The sequence below is a fragment of the Esox lucius genome, chromosome 2, assembly GCF_011004845.1.
Source record: "Esox lucius isolate fEsoLuc1 chromosome 2, fEsoLuc1.pri, whole genome shotgun sequence".
Taxonomy (NCBI): domain Eukaryota; kingdom Metazoa; phylum Chordata; class Actinopteri; order Esociformes; family Esocidae; genus Esox; species Esox lucius.
Genome location: NC_047570.1, coordinates 35,378,111 through 35,400,283, shown reverse-complemented (window position 1 = coordinate 35,400,283; position 22,173 = coordinate 35,378,111). Strand labels below are relative to the sequence as shown.

At 46.2% G+C, this 22,173-nt stretch overlaps 1 protein-coding gene across 1 annotated transcript in view; it reads right to left on the bottom strand.

Moving 5' to 3' along the window:
• The window catches only part of slc9a5 (solute carrier family 9 member A5), a 32,881-nt gene that overhangs the window by 9,309 nt on the left and 1,399 nt on the right, over positions 1-22,173 (bottom strand). The window contains exons 2-11 of the mRNA XM_029114713.2: positions 14,963-15,124; positions 14,540-14,680; positions 13,910-14,073; positions 7,333-7,411; positions 6,499-6,676; positions 4,287-4,507; positions 3,951-4,153; positions 3,173-3,262; positions 1,854-1,924; positions 1,341-1,467 (exon numbers count right to left, since the gene is read on the bottom strand). Of these exons, the coding sequence (XP_028970546.1) occupies positions 1,341-1,467; positions 1,854-1,924; positions 3,173-3,262; positions 3,951-4,153; positions 4,287-4,507; positions 6,499-6,676; positions 7,333-7,411; positions 13,910-14,073; positions 14,540-14,680; positions 14,963-15,124 (1,436 nt within the window). The remainder of the gene's footprint in view (positions 1-1,340; positions 1,468-1,853; positions 1,925-3,172; positions 3,263-3,950; positions 4,154-4,286; positions 4,508-6,498; positions 6,677-7,332; positions 7,412-13,909; positions 14,074-14,539; positions 14,681-14,962; positions 15,125-22,173) is intronic.

Here is a 22,173-nt window from a genome sequence, read left to right as displayed (position 1 = left end):
GATACGCCTACGAGCCACAGCTTCAAAGTTAAAACATTTCCATGAATGACACACACACACACTACCACAGACACACACGCACAGACACACACACACAGACAGAAATAGGCTGGCATACAAAAGTTGTTTTCCATAAGTTCTGATAATTAGCTGAGCAGGAGTGGTTACAGTATTGAGGCCATGTGGAAACACAGTGGGATCCCTGTATAAAAAACACATGAATCTTTCAACTGATCCACCGGGAAAAAAAACAGTACATGATGAACAGCCCCATATGCAGACACACAGACACACACAGAGACACACACAGACACACATACACACAGATACAGACACAGACAATAGCAGCTAGTAAGTACCCTGTGCCAGTCTCGATGCCTAGCTGCCATGATTTGATGAGTGCCGCCATCTAGTGGTGTAGTTGATCCATCACAACTGGGCACGAGCAATATTAAACTCCTGTCCGACCACTCTTCCTCTCATCTGGACGCAGCCTATATGGTTGCTGGAGAGTTTATTAATTAAGCAAATTCTAAACAAGCTCTTCTCCAGCGTGGCCAAACCCTGACGTGTTCTCATGTCACGCCTGTTAAGGAAAATATCGGTAAATGCCCGCCGAAACAAAACAACATTGGTGGGCAACACTAAAAAACGGCATAAGCTCTGAAAATCCATCAGGGATGAAAAAGGAAACACAGGCTGAAACGGGAATCGAGTTGTGTGACGCCATGACGCCAGAAAACGCCACCGTTCCAGAAGAGCTCAACACATTCTAAACTCATAGCTGAGGACTTCTCGTGGACCATCAGTTTCTGATTTCCTGCCAAAACAAGGAAATATGCTTCACTGTCCCAATGCCTAAGGAGTGTGTGTGTGTGTGTGTGTACATGTTTGGCTGGGTGGATGTTTGTTTGTTTGTGTGTGTGTGTGTACGTGTGCAGTCAGTGTGCACAGTTCAAGTGTTCGAAAGCCCAGGCATGGCTCCCTCACTCAGAACCTAATCCCAGAACCTGGTGTAAAGGCTTTCCAGATCCCATTCCAAAACCGCTGTCTCCCATCCAAGACAACAGGGATCATAACGTGAGAAGGTTATGTACTACCAAAACACCCTCCAAGCCAATCACCAAACCAGACCTTAAGTTCCTCTGGTGTCCACATCGCCCCAAACACCAGCATGGGCAAAAACCCACTCAGGACGGTAGCAAAGAGAGCACGTCAGAGCCTCTTGCCCCTTAGAAGGCTGAAAATATTTAGCGCGGACATTTCACCTTCCAGTCGACCAAAACGCTGTTTCATTTCGATTTAACTTGGAACCTGAAACTGCTGGAACCGCAACGTACCTGATCTATGACGCTGATGGCGTCTCTGATGTTGATCTTCTGATAGGCCTCCCACAATTCACTCTTCCGGTACACAGACTTGCGCAGCAACAGCTTGCTCAGGTAGTTCTTGTCAAACTGCTCCCACCTAGATGGACAGGCCCATAGACAGAAGGAGGAGACGTTACAAACACGTGAAAGGAGAAGGTCCTGACAGGGTTGAATGGGAGCAGAGTGACAGTTCCTCTGTGGGTTTATTATCACTGGGTATTTGGACATTTCATAGTATCACAGCGGTCAGCACGTCTTTTGGGATCATGCTCCATGTCATCTCCTCGATTTCCTTAGACTTTTTAAAAAAAAATATTATTTTTTCTTACAAAAGGACGGGTAAGGGGTGGATGGATGATAGTGGACGATGTCGTGGTACAAACCCACGGCTGGGACGACCGCATGACTAAGACTCAGCCACAGCTCATGTTAGGATTCAGGGATCAGAGAATCATAACAGAGAGTAACGGGGGTATCACTGACTTGTCTCTCCAGTGGTGGTAACCGTTGAGTCCAGCGATGTCCTCTACCGCGGTCAAGCAGTGGTCGAAGGCCTGAGGAGACAATTACAGTTATCATAGTCAAACAATGGTTTTTGTATACAGGAGGATCATTATTTAAGCAGCCTGTTTATACATCTGTTGTGCATGTGAGGCGCAAAAATATTTTCCACTTTGACATGTCAGAGATGATTTCCACTTGAGAAAAAAGCATCAGTCGCCTTAATTAACAACATGCCCGTCATTTAAATCCAAAGACAGAAAAGTGTTTGTTACCAAAGTGATTTTATCCAGACGCACAAGAACTGACAACGTTTCGGTCCGTTTGATCACAACTCACATTGTCTGTTGCAGCGAACCGCCTCAAAATGAGATCAGACATCTGGGCCGAGTTTAGCGGCATCACAGATTAGCCAGACTCTCTCTAAAGAGGTTTATGTTCTCAGAGAGCATCCATCTCCATTCTTGACCCCTTTCATCTTATTTCAGCTCGTCTACCTCTCTCCACCCAACTCCACCAGACACTGGAGATGAGTTGGAGTTGATACTAAGATGTCTGTGGCAGGGTGGTGTTGGGAGCAGGAAGCGAGTTCGCATCGGAGCTGCCTAATGGGTTGGATTAATAAATCATCCCAGGCCCTCTGACGTAGCCCGGCCTTTCCCGGATGGACTGGACAGGCTCTGGCTACATTTAACACTGCCATGAAAATACATCTTAGACAACTGGAGGATCCGCACAACGAGGTGGACAGCGTCATTAGAATGGAACGGTCCTTCTTCCAGCCCTCCCTGCTATACTGGATAGTCTCTGGACAGGAGAAGCACTGTCTAAGGATTCGGGTCATTCCAAAAGCTGGTTAAAGGCACTGTGGGTTTTTTAAAAGTGTCCCCAGCTGTGATGTGATGCAAGTGTGATGAAGAACCTGAGTAGTAGCAAGGTAATAACTCTTATCTTTGCATTGTAAGGTCATTACGACAATTCCCATTTCCTCAGTGATTAAGTACATTGGAAATCTTCCTAATACCTGGCTGATACGGTCTTATCTACCTCCGAGCAGGACCATGCCCTTTCCATAACCAGTCTAAATGGTTGTTAAATGGAATTATATTAGGGAATACGCCCTCATCAAACAGTGTAACAGTAGCATAGCGGTCATTCGAAGATGTGAGTGTGTGCCGCAAGTATGAGAGAAATTAGCGAGAAATTGCACAGGACTAAGTACACAGGAAACTTATAAAATAATGGACTTTGAACTGAAATGATTAGAACCCAATCAAAATAAAGTGAGGCAATTCCCTCACCCGTTCGTGGATTTCCTCGTTGATTGTGGGCTTACGGTTTGTGGCACGAGGCACTTTCAGCCAGTTCACCAGGGGCTTGATGGTTAAACCCTGGAGAAGAAAGAGATCATAAGTGATACAACCAAACCAGGAGAAGGAAAAGACAAACAGAACGAGAGGTAGAGAAAGTGAGAGACAGATCACAATCCTGACATTCACACCCAGGTTAGGACGCCAGAAGGATTAACAGTGTTTGTGTGCAGGACAGACATTGAGCCTCTCCCACATTGATATCAACAAATCAATAAACAGATTAATCAAATCTTGAGAGCTACTTGTAAATACGATTAGCAGAGCAGCAACGCAAAGACTAGACAGATCAAATAAAGGACAGGAAGGGTGGGTCCAAACAGTGCAGGAGAAAGTCGTGCCCAGTTAACAGTGTCATTTGGATCTCTGGATCACTTCTCAATACCCACACACCTGCCCTCGGTCCCCTCAGTTCAGCTGTGAAACATGATACACACACCTGCCCTCGGTCCCCTCAGTTCAGCATGATACACACACATCATCTACTATTAACCAGTCGGCAAACTACAGGCGGAGGTGGCAATGAGCAGCATGAAAAGAACCAGAATCAGGAGAACCAAGGCCTCAATCACAACATGCAGTGTATGTTCACTGTACAATATCTACATCAATAAGAATAAGAATGAAAAGTAATAATAATATCCATTATGTGGGGAAGGCATTTGGAGATATCCATGGACATAATGAATGAATAGTAGGCCTACTTCACCTGGAACATGACAGTGAAGAACACCACTATGATCGTAGTGGCCACAAAGTAGTCTTTAGCCGGGACCTGGTCAGCATCCAGCAGCACCACCAAGGCAAACGCCACCGCCCCACGAAGGCCACCGTACGACATCACCACCTGGTCGATCTTGTCCAATGGGACGAGGCGGAACCAGTTGAGCACCCAGGTCTGCATGACAACACCTGACGACACAGACAGGAGAGAAGACGCATCGGTTGCAGTCTTTCTTTGAAAACTCCTCCGTGTCCCGTGTTCATTAATCTGCTGGTTATTCGTGAAACGTGAGAAGGATACACAGTCCTGAACAACGCCTACCCAAGGCCCTGAAGACGAAGATGAAGATGAGCGTGCAGGAGATGAGTCCCGTGTCCCAGGCCCACTTGGACTTGTCCACCGCCGAGATGCCCAGGAAGATGAAGATGATGGTCTCAGCGATGCTTGCCAAGGTCTTCATCGTGTACTTCACGGTGGTGCGAGACTTCTGGGATATGTTGGCCTCCACGTACTTGTTACAGCCGATGCCACAGAACGTCATCCTGAAGGAGGAGGCGGGAAGAGGACAGAGGAAGAGAAGAGGAGTGAGGGAAAGGAGAAGAGAGGAAAAGATTACGGATTAGAACTGAGAAAATGTCATTTAAAATAATGTAAAGGGGTCCTTTATCCTTGTATCCTTTAGAACATGTATAACCAGTCCACGGTTAGCAGTGAGCGTGTTGCTTTTACAGCACTGCTTTCATTACGGCTACACTCTTAATTTGATCTTCCCTCTGGGCTATTCGAGGATTAAAATGGTTTCTAACGTTTATCATTTTTGACCGCCACGTCTGTCCGTTTACCAAATGCCTGTGAAGGAAACGCCGTGCGTTGAGCGACCGTGCGTGCGTCCATAATTCACAGGTCACTTGAGTCCATACCGCGGTACGTGAGTAATCAACGCTTTTTAAGGGAGAGGTGTGTGACCCTCAGTAGCCAGAGGGTGGCGCTGGTAATACAGGAGCCTCAAATGAAGTCGTGTTCAGGGTCTCCCTGAGAACAAGCCGAAGCCGTGTTTAAACTACATCTAAATTGACTTATCATCCCTGACCTTATAAAAAGGACTCGTCCCAGCAGGAATTCTGACTCATCCCACATCTCTACCCTCGGAGAAAGGCTTGCCGTGGATATAAAAGCATAGGATTGGTGTAAGCACTCTTCGGAGGGAGTTACCTCCACATCGTTGTAATATCCATGTGATAAAGTGTGGAGACCAGGGACTTGGCCAGTAGCACATTCGGGTCCATTCCAAACCCTGATTTAATCCAATGTAATCTAATTCCCTCATGAATAATGAGATTTTGAGTTTGCCTGAAAATGTCTGTTTGGTTGAGTTCGAGCTGGAAAGGCCACAGGGAGTTTACTAAAAGCGGAGTTTACTAAAACTTCAATGACCAGACACTACTGAGGATCTGCAGATGCTAGATCTATATTTGAATCATTTTCACACAGCATGATAAAGATTCTTCAGTAAAAGGACTTGTGAATTATTGTGGTATAATTAACTGACATTTTCTGTAGGGTGTTGACATTTCTCATTAGGCAAAGTGGAAATGACAATGTGGCAAACCTGGAATAACATTTTAGTAAGATAGTAAAGGATCTCATCCTGAGCAGCTTACAAGAGCAAACAGGTTTAGTGCCTTGTGCAAGGGCCCATGAACTAATTCACCTTGGAGCCTCTGGGATTCAAACCAGAGGAGGACAGGGGAGGAGGAGGAGAGGGCGAGGGAAGGGGAGGAGAGGGTAGGGGAGTGGAGGAGGAGAGGGTAGTGGAGTGGAGGAGGAGAGGGTAGTGGAGTGGAGGAGGAGAGGGCAGTGGAGTGGAGGAGGAGAGGGCAGTGGATTGGAGGAGGAGTGGAGGAGGAGTGGAGGAGGAGAGGGTAGGGGAGTGGAGGAGGAGAGGGTAGGGGAGTGGAGGAGGAGTGGAGGAGGAGATGGCTCACTCCACTCCAAACCAATTGCCAAGCTGTTTGGTAATACTTCCTGCTGTCCACCCCAGACAAACAGACCCCTGTGATGTCCACATGTTTCCATTAAGAATGTTATCCCTAAAGTCCTGTTGTCCAATAATGAGTTTTCATTAAGTATAGGACTCCATTTAGTGTGGCCATAATGGCAGCTAATGGGGAATTCCAATGACAAATAAGGAAACTAGTAACAGGCAATAAACAAGCAGCAAACGAGCAGCGAGCAGGCAGAAAACAGACTGCCAACAGAAAACAAACAAACCGCAAACAGGCAGAAAATAATTTTATATTAAAAAGAACCCTAGAGCCGACAATCCTGTCATCCAGTCCATGACAGTCAACCCTAACTTCTCCAGGTTGTTGCTGTATTAACAAAGCGTCCTTAGCATTCCTACCGGTTAAAATAACGGAGAAACGTTTTTGCAGATAAAAAACCCTGACATTGCAGTACTCTCAGTTACCAGAACCTGGATACAATCAACAAGCCAATGGTGACACATGACATCTACTGAAGATGTACTCACGACAAGATGGCTGACAGAGAGAAGAGTTCAGCAGTGAGGTAGGCCAGGTAGACCATGAGGAAGACGAACAGAGGCTCGATGATGCGGACCTTCTTGGTGAAACGTGTGATAAAGGCTAGAAGAGCAGCGAAGATCAGCCCCACCAAGGTCCCCCCAATACTGACGATGAGGAAGGAAGCTGTGGAGGTGGACAGAGAGGGATGGGTTCAGTGATTGGCAAGTGATGGTCTCCTTCAGAAAGAGTCACATACAGGAAATGTTGAGTGTGCTAGGGGTCTCTACAGGACCCGATTGGTCCATTCAGTCCAGATCAGGTCCTGCTTGATTGTGATTAGTTCTCAAATCAAGGGAACTACAGCTGATAAACCCAGATAGACCCACAGCTCTGTATGGCTGTGTATACTAATGATTTACTAAGTACATTTATTGATCTATTGCCTAGCCAACATATAAATACTTATTTGTTAACCAGGGGTTAAGCTGAAGGGCTATTATGTAACGGGTCAAAATGGGACTTATCCAGACCAGAACCTAGACCAGGACCCCAAATTGGGACTTGTCCAGACCAGGACCCTGTTAAGTCGGGTCAGTGTATTTCATCTCTGGGCTGTTTGGGTCTGGGTACTAATATGTCCTCTAGATCGGTCGAGGTGTAAACATCCTCTGGTCCATTTGGGGGCCTGGATTTGACTTTTCCAGGAACCCGAGGAGAACCCTAGAGAACACCGCAAAGCTACCCGAATTAACTATAGCTAACGCGTGAGTAAACTGGAGACAAAAGGTATGTTCAGACACAGGAAATGACATCAGGTACAGATCGGAACACAGGCTCACCCACTCCTTTGAAGTAGTCGGCTGTCTGGACGTTCTCAGAGCCCACCTCGACGAAGGACATATACACCTTGTACAGCACCTACAGCGGAGAGAAAGACAAGACACCCGTCGTCCCAGCTCTCCTGCACCTCGAGACGCTGGCTGTGAACTCATCATGGATTACTGCCTGTGACTTCCTGTCCATCACAATAATATATATATATATATATATATATATATATATATATTCCCACGCCAGGGGTTGAGAGGGCGTGGCAGCACACCCCCAGGCCTGGCTGCTCCCAAAGAATCCCACCCCCCCCGTGCCCTCCTAGAGGGTTACTCATTATGGTTAGACCACTCTCAAGGCTTTGACCTGTAGAGGAAACAACCTGATGGAAGGAAGGAGAAGGGAGAGATAGGGCTTAGGGAGAGGGGAGGAGACAGCGAGGTTGGTGACAGAGGGCAAGGAGAAAGGGGGAGGCGATAGAGCGGCGGGATGTGAAGAGAACGTGGCGCATGTTGAGGGAAAAGCATTTCCCCGGCTCCCTCAGAATATCCCACGGTAATTGAAGGGAGAAAGTTGAACCAGCCCACGCATGTTCTCTGCCAGAACGGTACCGTACTACAGGTGGAACACAGTACATTAGGCTAGATGGAATGGCGCTAATGTAAGGAGTGGTTGTTGAACCTAGCTATTTTAAAATGTTCAGTGTTTACTAGGTGTAAGTCCCTCTGGGTTAAGGGCGTCTGCTAAATGACTAAAATGTGATGTAAATGCTACAACGCAGACCTATATTTAGTTTAAATTCTACGCTCTAGTCTCTAGTCTGAGATGCTTTGGCTAACCTGATTTATTGCATGTGCAAAAGAAACACCTGAGCGGAGGTCCCCCGCATCCTGTTTTCAGGGGGGAAACGGAAGCTAGGTTGAAGAGGACTGCATCCCTGACATGCAAATGTTTCCGTGTTACAGGGGACCTCGCAGAGGGTGGGATGATTCATACAGACTACAGTGGCTGGGGTCAGCCTTTAGCTTCAATGTCGTTTAATCTTCCCACAAACAAACACGTTGTAAACTGTTGCTCTCTGCTAAAGCTCGGTGGGAACACTGCTAAAGCACGGTGGGAACACTGCTAAGAACAGAGACCTCGCGGCTAAAATAGCACACTATTCTCAGGTTAATGCACTACCTCAGGTCGAATGAAGGTGATGTACTGCTTAGGGACTAGTGTGCCATTTTGAACGTACACCCACTCTAAAAACGATCGCGTTAACTTCACAAAGACTCGGTGGACCAAAAGACAAAAGACCAGAGAGGTACTGTTCTGTCAGTATGCCTGAAACCTACCGACTAAAAGGGCTCATGCAGCAGAAGAGGTAGGGAGCAGGAGGGAGTTTGGCGAGGGCTTAGCACAGAAACGTTTCGGCGTCGACACGCAAATATGGAAATAGATGCCCTAACGCTTCTGACAGGCTACGCCGAGACAAGCCTGAGAAAAACACGGTTGGAGTTCTCATCACCATGAGGGAATAGTATTCAAAACCTTTCAAATAAGCTGAGCATTTGTTTGTAGGCATACGGTTTTGAGAATGTTTGTTCGGCTCGGCAGCAAAAACTAGTCACAGAGGGTATTTGAGATTATTCAAATGAGTTTTAGAATGCAGGATGGTCTGCAGGGCTAACGTATTTAACGTTTTGAATTCCTATTTAACATTTAGAATTGATGGGAGCGTTGCTTTTCAAGACACCCGAAGCGCAATACAAAGCGAGGTCGGAACTCTTCTGATCCACCACCACGCTGTATCACCAACTTTGGTGAGACACCCCGAGCAATTTGTCCCTGAACTCACAAAAAGGTTAGTAGTGATGAATGCAAATAAGGAGAGTGGGCTGACTATGTAAATAAATCTGGGTTGAGAATTAAGACACTTTTACCAGGAAACATTATTAACTACTGGAGTCATTTACCGCCCCTTCTGAAAGAGGGGCCCATACGCCCCAATATCCCCTTGACCACCCTGGGGCACTGGGAATGAACAGTGCCCCCTACTGGCCCTCTAAACACCACTTCAAGCAGCGTCTGGCCCTCAGGGACTGACCAGGATTGACCCTGCTTAGCTTCAGAGTACAGCCAGCTGTGGAGTGCATAAGCCTGGCCCGAGAAACAAAGTTGGACTTTGTGGGTGTGTATCATTCTACAGGGGAGGTGCCGCTGGGCACTGGCCAAACGCAGAGAACCATGTGGACTCACAGAGCTCATGAGCATTCTGGGGCAAAATGCATGACTCACCGTCTGACAGCCTGCTTGTGAGAAAGGCTCTACAGTGGTGCATCGACTCTAGGGTGCAATACTACAAATCTGGTCGTTGTTGGCGTTCTCGATATTGTGTTGCTATTGTTGTGCAGCGTTCATGCTTACCAGGAGAATATTTAGATGCCATTTCACCAGCGGGAGCCTCGGCAATAGGAAAGGGATCTCATGGATTATTCCCAGAGGACGGGCCTGAGAAGGTAATTATAACTAACCCAGAGTAGAGCAGATTATTTAACTGAAGCGGAGGAGAACAATGTGTTGTCCAGGGCTAGTGAGCTTGTCTATGTGGGTGGGTGTGTGTGTGTGTGTGTGTGTGTGTGTGTGCACACGTACGTGCGTGTGCATTTGGCACATGCAAGAACGCAATACCTCAGGGGTTACTGGTCCAAAACCCCCTAATGCCACACAGACGGGTCAAACTACTAATGTGTGTTAATCTGACCTCTTCACATTACCAGGGTGCTTAATGGGTTTAGAGGACTCAGCAGTTCCCAGCTTTTAGACGTTGTGACCACGTGTTGGTGTGTGACAAATATTACGGTGAGTTTGTGGTTTAATGAGGTCTGTTGGATGTGATCTGGTAATGATGGCTGTCAAAAGAGGTCACAGTTCAATTACCAGATAAACCAGGCTAAACATTTACAGGGTTTGGCGTAGTAAAACTAAAGCGGGGAAACATCAGTTAGTATGTACAGTGGGGAGAACAAGTATTTGATACACTGCCGATTTTGCAGGTTTCCCTACTTACAAAGCATGTAGAAGTCTGTCATTTTTATCAAAGGTACACTTCAACTGTGCATTTTAGTGCATGACATAAGTATTTGATCACCTAACAATCAGTAAGAATTCCAGCTCTCACAGAACTGTTAGTTTTTCTTTAAGAAGCCCTCCTGTTCTCCACTCATTACCTGTATTAACTGCACCTGTTTGAACCCGTTACCTGTATAAAAGACACCTGTCCACACACTCAATCAAACAGACTCCAACCTCTCCACAATGGCCAAGACCAGAGAGCTGTGTAAGGACATCAGGGATAAAATTGTAGACCTGCACAAGGCTGGGATGGGCTACAGGACAATAGGCAAGCAGCTTGGTGAGAAGGCAACAATTGTTAGAAAATGTAAGAAGTTCAAGATGATGGTCAATCTCCCTCGGTCTGGGGCTCCATGCAAGATCTCGCCTTGTGGGGCATCAATGATCATGAGGAAGGTGAGGGATCAGCCCAGAACTACACTGCCAGGACCTGGTCAATGACCTGAAGAGAGCTGGGACCTCAGTCTCAAAGAAAACCATTAGTAACACATTATGCCGTCATGGATTAAAATCCTGCAACGCACGCAAGGTCCCCCTGCTCAAGCCAGCGCATGTCCAGGCCCGTCTTAAGTTTGCCAATGACCATCTGGATGACCCAGAGGAGGAATGGGAGAAGGTCATGTGGTCTGATGAGACAAAAATAGAGCTTTTTGGTCTAAACTCCACTCGCCGTGTTTGGAGGAAGAAGAAGGATGAGTACAACCCCAAGAACACCATCCCAACCGTGACGCATGGAGGTGGAAATATCATTCTTTCGGGATGCTTTTCTGCAAAGGGGACAGGACGACTGCACCGTATTGAGGGGAGGATGGATGGGGCCATGTATCGCGAGATCTTGGCCAACAACCTCCTTCCCTCAGTAAGAGCATTGAAGATGGCTGGGTCTTCCAGCATGACAATGACCCGAAACACACAGCCAGGGCAACTAAAGAGTGGCTTCTTAAGAGGCATATCAAGGTCCTGGCGTGGCCTAGCCAGTCTCCAGACCTGAACCCAATAGAAAATCTTTGGAGGGAGCTGAAAGTTTGTATTGCCCAGCGACAGCCCCAAAACCTGAAGGATCTGGAGAATGTCTGTATGGAGGTAAAATATTTTTTTTACCTATGATAAAAATTACGGACTTCTACATGACATTACAGACTTCAAATACTTGTTCTCCCCACTGTATGGGTTAAGGTTAATGCCCCATATTCATGAGTATTAGTTTCAAGACTTTTTACATGTGTCATATGAACAGGACATGCCGGAGACGGACGGACACAGCAGGAACAGAAAGACACAGCAGGAATAGAAGGACACAACAGGAATAGACGGACACAGCGGGAACAGAAAGACACAGCAGGAATAGAAGGACACAGCAGGAATAGAAAGAGACAGCAGGAATAGAAGGACACAACAGGAATAGACGGACACAGCAGGAACAGAAAGACACAGCAGGAATAGAAGGACACAGCAGGAATAGAAGGACACAGCAGGAATAGAAGGACACAGCAGGAATAGACGGACACAGCGGGAACAGAAAGACACAGCAGGAATAGAAGGACACAGCAGAAATAGAAGTACACAGCAGGAATAGAAGTACACAGCAGAAAGAGACGGAGACAGCTGGAACAGACTGACAAATAATGAATTAAATTGAACTACATTTTTAAAAAGAATAATACTAATAAAGATAGTGATGTGAATAAAGATAAGAATGTAAACAAAGTGGCAACATATTGAAACTTGAAGTATAACTTTAATGGGGAAAGGTCCCCATTAAGAAAAAGGTGATTTACACTTCAGGGTTTAGGTTTAGGGAAAAGTGCTGGAGACAGTGTTAGAATTGAGGATGCTTAGGTATTAGCGGTCAGGTTTAGGGAAAAGTGCTGGAGACAGTGTTAGAATTGAGGATGCTTAGGTATTAGCGGTCAGGTTTAGGGAAAAGTGCTGGAGACAGTGTTAGAATTGAGGATGCTTAGGTATTAGCGGTCAGGTTTAGGGAAAAGTGCTGGAGACAGTGTTAGAATTGAGGATGCTTAGGTATTAGCGGTCAGGTTTAGGGAAAAGTGCTGGAGACAGTGTTAGAATTGAGGATGCTTAGGTATTAGCGGTCAGGTTTAGGGAAAAGTGCTGGAGACAGTGTTAGAATTGAGAATGCTTAGGTATTAGCGGTCAGGATGAGGGTTAGGCTATTGGACTAGATTAAGGTTTAGGGTTCAGGCATGGTTAAGGTAAGTGTTAGGTTCAGGCAACAGGAATTGGAATTCTGGGTCTCAGGTCCGTGTGTATGTGTGTGTCTGTGTGTATGTAGCTAGGTGGATGCGTGTGTGTGTGTGTATGTGGTAAGTCACTCCAAATGTTGAGCAGTCTAATAACTTGCAAATAAAAGCTGTTTCTGAGCATGCTGGGATAAAGCTGACACTTGATATTCTGTGCAGTGTTAATTACCAGCCACGGGGCTCAGCGTCGTGTGTGGAGCCGTTCCAATACCGGGACTGTAAAATGAGGCCCCTGTATAGTATATTGTAGTAGTAGTTAAGCAGTCTTGAAAGTATGCCTCATGCACATGAAAGAATGTAACTATGAAAAGAATGCTGTGAGCATTAGCCAGCTAACAGCTACTCATGAACCAGCTGGCACCTAGTGGTTAGCCAGTTAGCGGTTCCTGGTTAGCCATCTAGCAGTTCCTGGTTAGCCAGCTAGCAGTTCCTGGTTGTCCAGCTAGGAGAAACTGACTAGCCAGCTAGAGACGAAGAGAGAGAGCAACATACAGAAAGAGAGACAGAGAAGTGGAGAAGCTAAATGAAAAAGCTTTCTACCTATGAGCAATGGGGACAAGGTAACCTGTGAAGGAATTAAACTGTTGGGGCGAGGCAGTATGAAACAGGCGGCAAGTGATGGACTTTTCAGGCGGCAAGCGATGGACAAAAAAAAAAGAAAAGCTCAACTTTATAAAAATGTTTCAAAACATTGCCGCGCTGATGACGAGTTGAAGCTCATTAGAGTTTCTAGGCTCTACTGTGGACTGGCAGTTCATACTGAGCGCCACCTAGCATGCTGGCTAGCTAGCCAGTACCAATGCTAGGAAAAAGCTAATGTGGATATCAAATTGCAATCGCGTCACAAGGAAATAATTCCTTTAATTAATTGACTTGCTAGTGTGAATGTCCTAAATGTTACCCTATTCCCATTATAGGGCATTTGTGGTGACCAGCTCCACTGTCAAAAGATGAGCTCCAGTGAGAAGTAGTGTGTACTACAATAAGGGGGCCGTTTGGGACATAACCTCTGACCGTCCAGCTGGTCTCTCCAGGTCCCCTTCTCACACTGACCTTCAAAGCTTAACTGTCTCTATGGTTACCTGCTTCTAAAACCCATGTTTCACAGCACACAGGGAAAAAATGTGTGTGTGTGTGTGTCTCTCTCTGTGTTTATGTGTGTGAGAGACAGTTTGGTCCGTGTGTGTGTGTGTGTTTTATGACTCACCACGGTGACAGCGTCGTTAAGCAGTGACTCTCCGAAGACTATGATGAATAGAGTCTCGTTGACGTGAACCTCTTCAAACACTGCCAGCACCGCCACTGGGTCCACCGCCGAGATCAACGCTCCAAACAGAAGGAACTCCATCAGACCTGCCTGCACCTTCTCATCTGGACACACGCACACACACACACACGCACATACACACACACACGCACACACACACACACGCACACACACACGCACACACACACGCACACACACACGCACACATGCGCGCGGCTTTATCAAAGGTAGTTTTCCAAATATTGAGATTAGTAATTCCCAACTTCTCGAACTCCACAGTTCACCAATGTTAGGAGATTACATTAGACAGTTTTAATCCGTATGTTGAATGCTTTCCCTGCATACTGCTTCTACCAGTGCATGCCTTCACATGATCTGGGCAGAGAGCAAAGAGATGGAGATTATTTCGCCAAATGACCTATGACCCCACCCCATTAACCTATGACCCCAAGCATTTGGATCAGTACAGACCGAAGTCGGTGTGGAGATTTCCCCCAGAATGCCACAGTACGGTGTCTCCCTTACCCCAAACACTTACCCCAAGCCCAGCCGCTAACGTTCATCACTCACCTATGACGCCAACCATTTTAGCCCCATAGAGACAGAAGCCGGTACAGAAGGCATTCCAGAGGGTTCCGACCACAGCATACAAGAGGATGGCCCCGAGGTTGTCGAAGAAGAGCCGGGCAGGCATGAAATAACCAGCGTCACCTGAATTAAACCAAAGCTTATATGTGACACGACCACGATGCATTGTAGCAACACAGACTCATGAAATACCATCTTACCATCCTAGCAAACATTTCAAGACAGTTGGAATAATATAGAGGGCACTACAGATGCAGAATTATGGCAACTTTCTCAAAATTATCAGGTTTACCAGAATTTCCATGTGTGAGATTCACAGTTTTCTTGATCTTTCCATCCTGATTCCAGGAATACCCCCAACAATAAAAATTGGGTACCCCTGGGGAAAGTGAAATGGTCACCTACCCACGATGGTTGGCAGGAGGAAGAGGAAGAAGAGGCCAGGCTCCAACTGGTACAGCTGCTTCTTACTGGCCAGCAGGACGATCCCGCCCAGAACCAAACCCAGCAGAATCAGCATGCAGCTCTCCGGAACAACCGTGGTAAAACGCTGGGAGAAGTGGAACACTGAAGGGAGACACAATGCAGAGTTCGTCTTGTCGGAACCAGAACGGCCCATGGCGAGGGGGGGGCAGACAACCAAAAACAAACCACTCCTGTTGTACGAGTGCGTGGAGAGGCTGGGTCGATTTCAGGGCGTCAACTCTGAAGTAATTAGGATTAGGTTGAATGGGGATTTCAATTAACAACCTTTTCAATTACAGGTCGAATGGTTCAACCGCTAGGCTACATGTTGTGTGAGTCAAAAGCTTAGGTTACACCAGAGCTGCAAGCAGTGATATAATCTGACGGATCTACCGCATTCTATCACGCCTAGCGTAATCTTCCTCCGATCTGTGTTTCCAATTTAAGTGGCTAGCTGTTCAGCAGCTATGCCTGAAACATCTGGATTGGTGACGGTTTCAAAGATTCCACAGTTGGTAAGCACCAAGGTCGAGACATGCTGAACTTGACGTTGGGACCTCGAGGAGTTACTGATTGGGAAATACTGGTGCTATTTAGTTTTCCAAATTTTTCACCACGGTTCCTTTAGCATGCAGCAACAGTCTGTTAGTTTGACATAACTAGAATAAGCCTGCTCTTCTTAATGGCATGGATTTGGGTATTGAGTTAGATGCCATGTTCAGTTTAAAATAAGATAAGAGTTAGTTAAGAAAGTCAGTGTGAACTTGCATTAGTGCTATCATGTCTGGAAGTCTAAGCACAGCAAGTACGCTGACTTTCAGTCATTGCAGTTTTAGTATTTGCACAAACTTTTGATAGCAAAATTTCCAACTGCACACAAAGACATACTACAAATGTTGTCCACGAATTCACCTGACTCTTTGGAAGTAGATTAAGGACCTGTTTCACAGGTTAAGCTAAGTCTGTACAAGTTAGATTTTATTTTTTTTGTCCAGATATGGGCTTAATCTGCAGGTCTTTGTATACAGGGGTATTACTCCATTTAGATAGGCATTGCAACCACAACAAGTTTAAAATAAACCATATTGGATGGGTTACTCCTACACTCAAGCTGCCATAGTCCAGACCTACTCTCCGTTATCTACAGCAGCCATGCATGTTGTAATGTGCAGTATGTTCAATTTATTCAAATATGAACTGGCTGCTTTGAATCCTGAATGCTGATTAGCTGATAGCTGTGGTATAGGAGACTGTATACCATGGGTATGACATCACACCCCTATTTGCTCCGTTTGCGTTGTCAACTCGTTTTATAATCTCAATCAGGAACTACTGGGGTTTCGGTTACGTTGCCAATATACCATGGCTTTGTGCCGTTCCAATTTTATCTTACAAAATCTGCTATAGGGTTATTCAAATATTTTCGTAAAAGATCATTCCTGTATCACATGCCACACAGGGAGACTAGCATGGCTACATCAGGGATTATCATGGAAGCCAAACATTATTTCTCAGAACATCCCTAGATTGTTCAGTTCTGTTCTATTGTTGCCCCTGCCCCATTGGCTAAGAATGACAGTGACATCATGAAAACATAATGAACAAAAGGAAGAGCGAGAGATGAAGTGGGCTACTTGCAAGTGGATTTATATCTATTGTGTGGAAAGGTGGAGCTCCCCTTGTTTAACAAACCTGAGCATGAATCGTTTTTTTTTTTTTTTTATGTGTGTATGGAAGGGCAGAAATCAAACCAAGCACACAAAATTGTCTGACCTCGTACATTTTTTTTATTTTAGACAACATTGCCAGCCTGTCGGTATAATGTCCCCATAAAGAAGTTTTTTATGGTATTAGTATGAGATGTGTGGACAACAGACCAGGTCTACGCTATGTGGCTGTTAACATTTGGTTGTTTAACATACTGTCTCGGCCAGGGTGATTTACGGCAGTTAAGAGGCCGATGCTGACAAAGATTTGACTTACAAAGGTAGGGTCTGAGAAGTTTTGGGAAATGGGCAGAGACTCCACCGTCCTACCTCTGAGCGGAAGCTGGTTTATCCCTGGGTTGCCGGGACGGTATGAGAGCTTTGACTGGGCTTCAAAGACCAGCTTTAATCGGTAGCGGTGGGACAATCAAGAGACCAGAGGTGGTCAGGGTAAAGAGCTTGGGTTGGGATGAAGGGCTTCAGGAAAGCCTGAAGGAAGACAGGGGCTGTTTCCTTTGCTGCTCCAAAAGAAAGCATCAGGGCGCTTGTAGTGGATTTGAGTTCAACAGGAAGCTGGCAGTCAGGGGGGAATTTAAAATGTTGAACACTGGGCAGGCTGAAACATTCTGGATGAGTTGCTGGTGGTGCATGCAGGGAATGTTACCGACAGTGAGTTGCAGTAGTAAAGATTCAAGAAAAGTTCAGCGAAGTAGTAACCTTGCTTTCTTCCTAACTGAGCACAACGCTCAGACCATTCACTTTGACTGCGGTACAACCACCCCATTGATTCACGGCTTCAGACCAGTTGGTGTACTTAGACTTATACATATACTTGGACTGACTGATGAGGCTACCTTAGACACAGCCATGGACTCTATTTAACACAATCACATTGCAGATACAGAAACCCCAAACTCATTTAAGTAAACATTACCACAGACAGACTCTGTGGTAATGAAATTACCAATTAACCTCAGAGGTCTCTGTCTTTCTCTTGGCCACTCAAGGGGTTAAAGTAACCTAATCACTAAAGAAGCAGTGAGGAACTTAATGAGCACAGCACTGCCTAGTTAAGCAGAGAGTGCTGATGGCCACTATGTGTGTGAATGTGTGTGTGTGAATGTGTGTGTTTGTGCGCAACCATGAGCCCTGCCTGGAACCATCAGTGTTTGTGTGTGACCATCAGTCAAGGCCTGCTGTGAATGAGCAGACATATCATATGAGTCGAGACAAATCATATCAGTCAAGGCCTGCTACCCACACCAGAGATAGTTGGAAGAGAAGAGGGACAAGTGTGTGTGTGTGTGTGTGTGTGTGTGGGGGGGGGGGTGGTACACACATTAATTGGTGTGCAAGCACATCAAAGCACCTACACACACACATTCATTCATTTCTTTATAGTGCACACACCATAGCACCTGCTACAGGGATTAGTGAGCTACACATTTCATAGTGGCAGTCCTTGTGTTGGGCAGGACTATACTTATGCTTCAGTCATACACAGACCCTCCAGCTCTAGAACACTGACCCTCCTGCTCTAGAACACTCACCCTCCTACTCTAGAGCACTCACCCTCCTACTCTAGAACACTCACCCTCCTACTCTAGAACACTGACCCTCCTGCTCTAGAAAACTCACCCTCCTACTCTAGAACACTCACCCTCCTACTCTAGAACACTCACCCTCCAGCTCTAGAACACTGACCCTCCTACTCTAGAACACTCACCCTTCTGCTCTAGAACACTGACCCTCCTACTCTAGAACACTCACCCTCCTACTCAAGAACACTGACCCTCCTGCTCTAGAACACTGACCCTCCTACTCTAGAACACTCACCCTCCTGCTCTAGAACACTGACCCTCCTACTCTAGAACACTCACCCTCCTACTCTAGAACACTGACCCTCCTGCTCTAGAACACTGACCCTCCTACTCTAGAACACTCACCCTCCTGCTCTAGAACACTGACCCTCCTACTCTAGAACACTCACCCTCCTACTCTAGAACACTGACCCTCCTGCTCTAGAACACTCACCCTCCACCTCAAGAATACTGACCCTCCTGCTCTAGAACACTGACCCTTAAGACCTATACACCCAGGTGAGGGGAGATCCTGAATAATTAGTGACCTAATTAATCAATTAAGTACAAGTTAAGAGTGGAAACCTGCAAACACTCGTCCCTCCGTGGAATAAACAAAACTAGAACAAATCCAAATCTGGTGTGACCATGGACTCCTTAACTGGCCCAGTTCAAAGTAGTGTATTACGTGGCCAGGGGTGTCAAACCGGTTCCACTGAGGGCCATGTGTCAGCAGGTTTTTGGTTTATCCTATAAATTGGTTCCCAGTTCAGACCTAAACAACCAGGTGAGGAAACTAACCAATTAGTAACCTAATTAGTCAATCAAGTACAAGGTGAGAGCAAAAACCTGCAGACAACTCGGCCCTTCGTAGACCCGGTTTAACACCTCTGATGTAGGGAATAAGGTCCTGTACAAAGTAGTGTACTACATATGGAATAGGGACCTATTCAAAGTAGTGTACTACACAGGGAATAGGGTCCAGTACAAAGTAGTGTACTACACAGGGAATAGGGTCCTGTTCAAAATAGTGTACTACACAGGGAATAGGGTCCTGTTCAAAGTAGTGTACTACACAGGGAATAGGGTCCTGTTCAAAATAGTGTACTACACAGGGAATAGGGTCCTGTTCAAAGTATGTTACTACATAGGGAATAGGGACCTATTCAAAGTAGTGTACTACACAGGGAATAGGGTCCAGTACAAAGTAGTGTAGTATGTAGGGAAGAGGCTGTCATTTGAGACACAGTTACAGCCCCACCCATTAGCCTTTGGAGCAGAACGTTGACACACAGAGGCGTGTGAAAATGCCGACTCATCAGACGGCTTTTGTGTGGCGCGGCGCCGGAGACGCTCGAGGGCAGAGGGCACGTCCGCAACGGGCACGTGCTGAAACGTTTCCACGAGTGGTGCTCCGCTCACGTCTCGCCTCCCCGACCTCAGGCGGGCCTGGGTAGGAGCCGGGTTATCGGGGGCCATTTTTACCGCAAGTTCTCTGGCGGCTCAAGCTCAGTTCGCATCGCCTTGACAACGTCACTCAGTGACTTATCACCCCAATAAAGAGAGCAAGAGTGGAATTAAAAAAGGGAGCGAGAGAGGGAGGAAAACGACCTCTTGAGGTAACTTTGGCGACGGGACATCAGAATGGCACCCAAAGGTCAATTTACCATGACAACAGTTTCAGACAGCATCCCAAAGGTCACGTATACCTAGTCTCCATATCCTGTTGTGATCCCGCCTCCCCTGGACGCCTGGGTGATGTAGTACTAACCCTGACAGGTTCAATGGTCTGCTGGCTCCTAGAGACTACATTTGTCATGAACCATCCGCCTTCATTAGACATATTTTGAGTCATCCTGTGGAAAACGTTGATTTCAATGTGAGCTCTATACACAAAAGTGCTTCTCAATGAATCTAGATAAAAACCCAATCGAAACGTGAACAAATACAGGCATTGTTATGTTTCATGTGGGTGAGACAGAGGGGAGGTTCTAGGGTGGTTGCTGACAGACCGAACAGCGGGTTGGATCCGAACCCCACGCTGCAGCATGTGGACCAGAAACACCCCAGTACATGTCTCCTGCTGGCTCTGGATAAGGGTGTACACTAAATGACAAAAATGTAAACGCCTGGGTAACACTGCAGGTGTTGGGATACATTAACACTGCAGTTGTTGGGATACATTTACACTGCAGGTGTTGGGATACATTAACACTGCAGTTGTTGGGATACATTAACACTGCAGTTGTTGGGATACATTTACACTGAAGGTGTTGGGATACATTAACACTACAGGTGTTGGGATACATTAACATTGCAGGTGCTGAGATACATTTACACTGCAGGTGTTGGGATACATTTACACTGCAGGTGTTGGGATACATTAACACTACAGGTGTTGGGATACATTAACACTGCAGGTGTTGGTTTAGTCTACTGTCTGTGGGTGGACAGGTCCTCACTGCACTAAAATCTCTCCTCTGTTATTACATAACGCCGTATCCCATTGGCTCCCTATTTAGTGCCCTACTTTTGACTTTAGCCCAGTGAGAGCTGGTCAAAAGTAGTGTACTACAGAGGCAAAAGGGTCCCAATTTCTATGCATTGCAAGTCGTAGTTCAGGAAAGCACCTCACGTTCACCTCACAGGTGTTTAGCTAACATCATGTGATCCAGAGAGATCGTCTCATCTCTCCCCATCCAGAGTCTTTCTCTGCAAATGAGCAGAAGGCATACGTGTCAATGTGCAATACCCACACTGCGTCCTGATGCCAGCGTCTGGCTGGCAGGAACGGCTGCAGAAAACAGGGCACATTTGCCTGAAGAAAATATATGCTTCTTCAAGCTTCTGTATGAACAGTGAGTGGGCCGTTGAGGCCCGCACAGCCCCCCCCCCCCCCGCCCCACACACACACACAGACAGACTGGGTACATCCACCCACTCACACACACACACAGACAGACTGGGTACATCCACCCACTCACACACACACACACACTCACAGTGCTTTGCACAGCCAATAAACTGCAACTCTAACAGAATTAAATAAAGAAGTCAAAACTTCAAGCAATCCGTTAGTCATGCAATCACTCAAAGAAAAGAGAAGGAGAGAGAGAGAGACTGAGGAATAAATAGAGGAGAGAAAAAGAGAGAGGGAGAAAAAGACTAAGATACATTGCAGAAGAGAAATAGAGAGACAGACTGATGGGCAGCATTTCAAGACAGTGAAAGTGACAAAGAGAGAGAGAAAGGGAAAGAGAGAGAGAAATAAAGGGAAAGAGAGATAGAAAGAGGAAGAAATAGATAGAGACACAAAGAGAGTGTGACACCGAGAGGTGATAGAAGAGTAGCTCTGGTCCCACTGATTCACTTTCATTGGATGTCCTGTCAGCAAGCTAAGCACAAAGACTACAGACACACAGAGAGACACAACTGAACATCCAGACGACAGACAGAGACAAACAGACAGACACAGACAGAAAGACAAGACACAGACAGGCACACAGACGGACAGAAGTCTCTGATGCCAACATTTCAATACTTTTAAAGCACAGGCTTTAGGAGGGTTTAAGGGAAGCAACTTGTCAAATTCATTCCTAATCCTCTCTGTCTGTCTTCCTGCCTGTGTGTGTATTGGTTGCCAGAGGTATAATATGTAACACTACTATAACACCCCCCCCCCCCCCCCCCCCCAAGAACCCCAACCCCTCAAGTCACAACATTCTACTACAAACATCCCCTATTACAACTGGCAGACTGGGTTTGACTCACTAATACATTCTGATTTGATTTAGTGTGGTCACTGGGTCAGTGTATGGTGGCTGGGTAGTGAACTCAGTACTTTGTAATGTCCTACTATGTCATA